General features: G+C 40.2%; 1 protein-coding gene across 1 annotated transcript in view; it reads right to left on the bottom strand.

The window, feature by feature from the left end:
• Positions 1–2,748: 2,748 nt before the first annotated feature.
• The window catches only part of ptpn18 (protein tyrosine phosphatase non-receptor type 18), a 7,978-nt gene continuing 6,354 nt past the window's right edge, over positions 2,749–4,372 (bottom strand). The window contains exons 9-11 of the mRNA XM_035656287.1: positions 3,962–4,028; positions 3,379–3,456; positions 2,749–2,853 (exon numbers count right to left, since the gene is read on the bottom strand). Coding sequence (XP_035512180.1) covers positions 2,749–2,853; positions 3,379–3,456; positions 3,962–4,028 — 250 coding nt within the window. The remainder of the gene's footprint in view (positions 2,854–3,378; positions 3,457–3,961; positions 4,029–4,372) is intronic.

Genomic DNA, 4,372 nt, shown 5'->3' with positions numbered 1-4,372 from the left:
ACCAATTTTGCAACTGGCTGGTTTTATCAAATAACTTAACACAAATTCACAAAACAACTGCAATACCTTCCATAAAATGACAAATAAGAACACTGAGACCAAACACATATAGCATATAATCAAACAAAACTTCTGAACAGAGAGCGCACACTTTATCATTCATAAGACCAGATTTTTGTGTTCTCCGTTCTGGATCTCTAATCTCTCGTCTCAAAAATCAATCTCTTCAAACATCTCATCTGGTGGATACTGTTGGGTTCATAGAATAAAGGAGTTCGGTCTAGACCTGCTTCTATTTGGAAAGTGTCCTGAGAGGAGATAACTTCCTGTATGAAATTGGCGCTATACAGAATAAATTAGAATTGAATTTAGATTGAATTAACAACTACACACATGTTGGCGATAAAATGAAGAACTGCCACTCATCTTTAGATGCTTTAATTCTAAAATAAGTTCAAACTGTAGAAACAAAGTACAGAGTACACATGCTGTTGTTTATTTTCACCAAACGAAGTCAAGTGCAAACATAAAGCAACAGCAAGATATATTTACATATTGGAGGGTGACAGAATATAGAGCTTTTATCACGAAGGAGTAAACAATGAACCATTGAGGTGGTTTGGACCAGGTTGCACATATATCGGCAATTAGCTCAATCTAGTATTATATATGTGAACATGTGGAAGAACATTATATATGTCAAGATTGTTTGTGTGTTATGTAAAAGAGAACCCATCAGTGCATTAAAAATGTGTTAAAGCCAGAAAATGTAGAGTTTAAAAAATAGAGAGACTTGAGAAGAGGTTTTGCTCTCCGAGTGATACATTTAATTAATTGTGCTAATAGCAATAGGATATATTTAGTGTGTTAGCAATTGGAGAAACAACTGTAATTATACCTGTATTTTTATAATAATAATAATAATTAGTATAATAATAGTGAACGCTTGCACAAAGTGAAGAATAAAAACAAAGATAATAAATTTATAATTTTTTTAGATTTAAATAATTTCCCTCCTGGGATTGTTAAAGTATTTCTGAAATCTGAAATCTGGAAAACAGAAACCAAGTAAAACCAGTAAAAAGAAGATTTCTGAACCTACAAACCCAAACTGTTGTAAGTTTAACCAACCACAGATGCGTGAAAGCTGCTGCGAGCAAGTTTGGACAACCGTTGGTGTCCCGAACCGCAGCCCCAACACTGACCTTGCTTTAGCATACGTGGTTTACACTCCATCGGCTGCCACAGACGATAGGAAAGCCAACAACAGCCTCCTCCAGTGTTAGCTTCTGTTAGTTTTTCTGTTAGCTGTCAGTGTTAGCTTTCCCCTGACAGGCTAACATAAACTGTAGTTAGAGGAAAACAAACAACTCTTTCTGAACGTAACTTCACCTTCGCTGTACATAATCTTATATAACATTTTAATTAGGATACATTAAAAAATCATTGTTCACCAATCACAATCATCATACTGAGTATGAAAGAGATATAATTATATAGTATGTATATTATATTTATATCCACAACGTTTATGTTCCCCAGCTGTTATTAATAATATATATATATATAATACAAATCTTTAATGAATCATTAAACTTCCACCAGCAGCTGATCAACAATTAAAGCACCAAGTAAAATGTCAATAAATAAATGTTTTAAATTTCCTCCTGCAGTCCGACTGGAAACTGAACCCGGTGTTTTTAAAGACGAAATAAAATAAAATCAAGTTTTCTGTTTTTCTGTTTTTCTGACCGCTGAAGAAACCAAGAGAGAGGAAACAACGAAAAACTGCGTCCTAACACCAAGAGGTAACCTGTCTGCCTGCTGTCTGTCTGCCTGTCTGTCTGCCCTGGCCTTGTCTGTTCTGCCTGTCTGTCTGTCCTGTCTGCCTGTCTGTCTGCTGTTCTGTCTGCCTGCCTGCCTGTCTGTCCTGCCTGTCCTGTCTGTCTGTTTGTCTGAGCAATTGGAAAAAACTGTAATAGTGTTTTACGCTGTTTTACATTGTTTTAGAGTGTTTAATAAAGTTTTACAGTGTTAGCACTCGGCTGTACAGCTGATTACTTCCTCCACCAGTTCAATGTCTTTCTACATATCAGTGTTTCCCTGTTTGATTGAGTAATATGTTCGTCTGTCATCTCGCTGAGCTCCGTTTACAGTTTTAACTCTCAGACACAATCGGATCAGTGACATTAACACGAACATTAAACAATAAATCTCAGTGAGATTAATAAACCTATGAACTATTGAATCCAGGAGGAATAATGTGAGTCTGTACAGTCGGATCCCTACAGAGATAGACCTTTAATTTAACCGACAAAGCGTTATATCACTAGGCGCTCTGCACCAGACAGGTCGCAAAATCACATTTGTACCTCCCCCTCATCGTAACTTCATTAAAGTGGACAGAAACAGAATCAAACTCACTGAAACTGTCTGGGTGGAACTACTGTATCTCTACAGAGAGAACAGCTGTGTGCTGATATATATTATGTATGTTTATAATCTCATTTACATGTTTCTATGGTTATAATTTAAAGTGAACCTACCTGTATCGTCCTGTTTAGTCGCAGTAGATGAACTCCTGTTAAATGTTGAACACTTCTCTCTGTCTCTGTGTCTCTTTCTACTCTCAGACTGCAGCAATGAATTTACATACAGGAAGTCAGCGTTGTGGACCACTTCCTCTTTCTGAGCTCAAACTGCTTACTTCACTGACTCCAACATACTGATTTAATCAACACGGGGAAATCAAAAGTGTGTTTTTACCTCGGGCAGGTAGAGCCGACTGTGGGTCGTCTGCAGGAACCGCTCGAACATACAGGCGACGGCCGTGAAGATGAATTGGTACTGATCCTGCAGATAACACAACGATGTCACCGGATATTATCACAACCCTCCCACTGAAATGTTCCAATACAAGTAAATGATCACTTAAATGAGTCAGAACAGGTTGTTAGTGGTATCTTTTGTTCCTTCTCGCTTGCCTGTGGGACTGATTTCTATGTGGTTTCTATGTAGGGATTTGAGGGGTCAAAGGTTTGGACCTTTTATGCTCCCGAGTGCCTTCTCTTTCCCTACAGTGCCAACAGTGGGCAACACTGGCTAACAATAAATGACTGAATGAAGCTAAGCTGGGGTTGTCCTGCTGGCTGTGTCTTGGCGGCGCGGTGGGTCCGGCGCTGGTTGGAGGTTTCACAGTTAACAACTGTTTAATGAAGTTATATTCAGAAGTTATAAAAATATTAATTTACAAAACAATCTCCAGAAAAAAACGGTTCAAACGTTTAAATTCCAAAGGTCATGTTGGCACTAATGTAGAAAGTATTTGGTCCTTCTGATTGACAACATTGACAGTTAGAGCTTCGTGCTGTGACGTACTTTAGTCTGGACTGCAGAGGGTCTCTGTCTGCGGAGCTCCAGGACGATCTTCATGATGCTGAAGTCCAATGTGATCTGCTGCACGAGGAACAAACACGAGGATGTGAATGAGATATAAAAATACATGAAGATCTCACAGTCGAACACGATCATGAAGCATGTTTCCTTCACATTTGTTCAGTGCAGCCTAAAGACCACCACTGTTCCGTCACTTCGAAGGGCGTGTCCACGGGGTGGCGCCAAAGTTTGATATTTTGTCATGAAACAGGAAGTTGTCATAACTTCAGTGTACTTTGTGCAAACGTCACACGTCTGATCAGATATTCATCATAGCGCCCCCTACTGGAAACAGGAAGTAAGCCTTGTGTGGTAACTGTCGTCTGAGTTACGTGAAATCTTTATGCCGTGGTCTACACGTGATGAACTGGCGTGGAAGGTGTCCACGGCACACTCTGACGGCTAGGGCCCATCACATGGTGCAGCTGTGAGGTTTCATTTATCTGCTCTTTTATTGGAGGATGAACTCTGAGTACTGCAGCGTTCACAGCTAACGGTGGTGGCGTGTTGTGTTAGCGTGCGTTACCTTGGTAACCAGCAGGTTATGGATGTAGTCGAGAGCACAGATGACTCCTGTCCTCCCACAGCCTGCACTGTGACACACACGCGCGCACACACACACACACACAACAAACACAGGAACCAAGATGCAGCAGTGAACATGTTAGGCTGAGGCCATACGTTAGCAGGTATACCTGCTGCAATAAATTCACAGCCCTCCTGTTTTTTGCTGTGGCGTAGTAGTTGTGGTAGTAAGGTGTAGTGTAGGTGTGATCGTGTTTGTGGGTATGTGAGAGATAAGCTGCCATATGTGTGATATGTCCTGTTGAATGTTAATGACCATCTGACCTGCGATCTGTACTGCTGGCAAAAACAAGCGTCAGTAATGATGTGGAATTAACAGCCGTTTAGAGGCGGAGTGTGTGTGTGTGTGTGT

Source organism: Morone saxatilis, unplaced genomic scaffold (genome assembly GCF_004916995.1).
Source record: "Morone saxatilis isolate NCDOM2014 unplaced genomic scaffold, NCSU_SB_2.0 Contig15, whole genome shotgun sequence".
NCBI lineage: Eukaryota > Metazoa > Chordata > Actinopteri > Moronidae > Morone > Morone saxatilis.
This window is presented reverse-complemented; position numbering and strand designations above follow the sequence as displayed.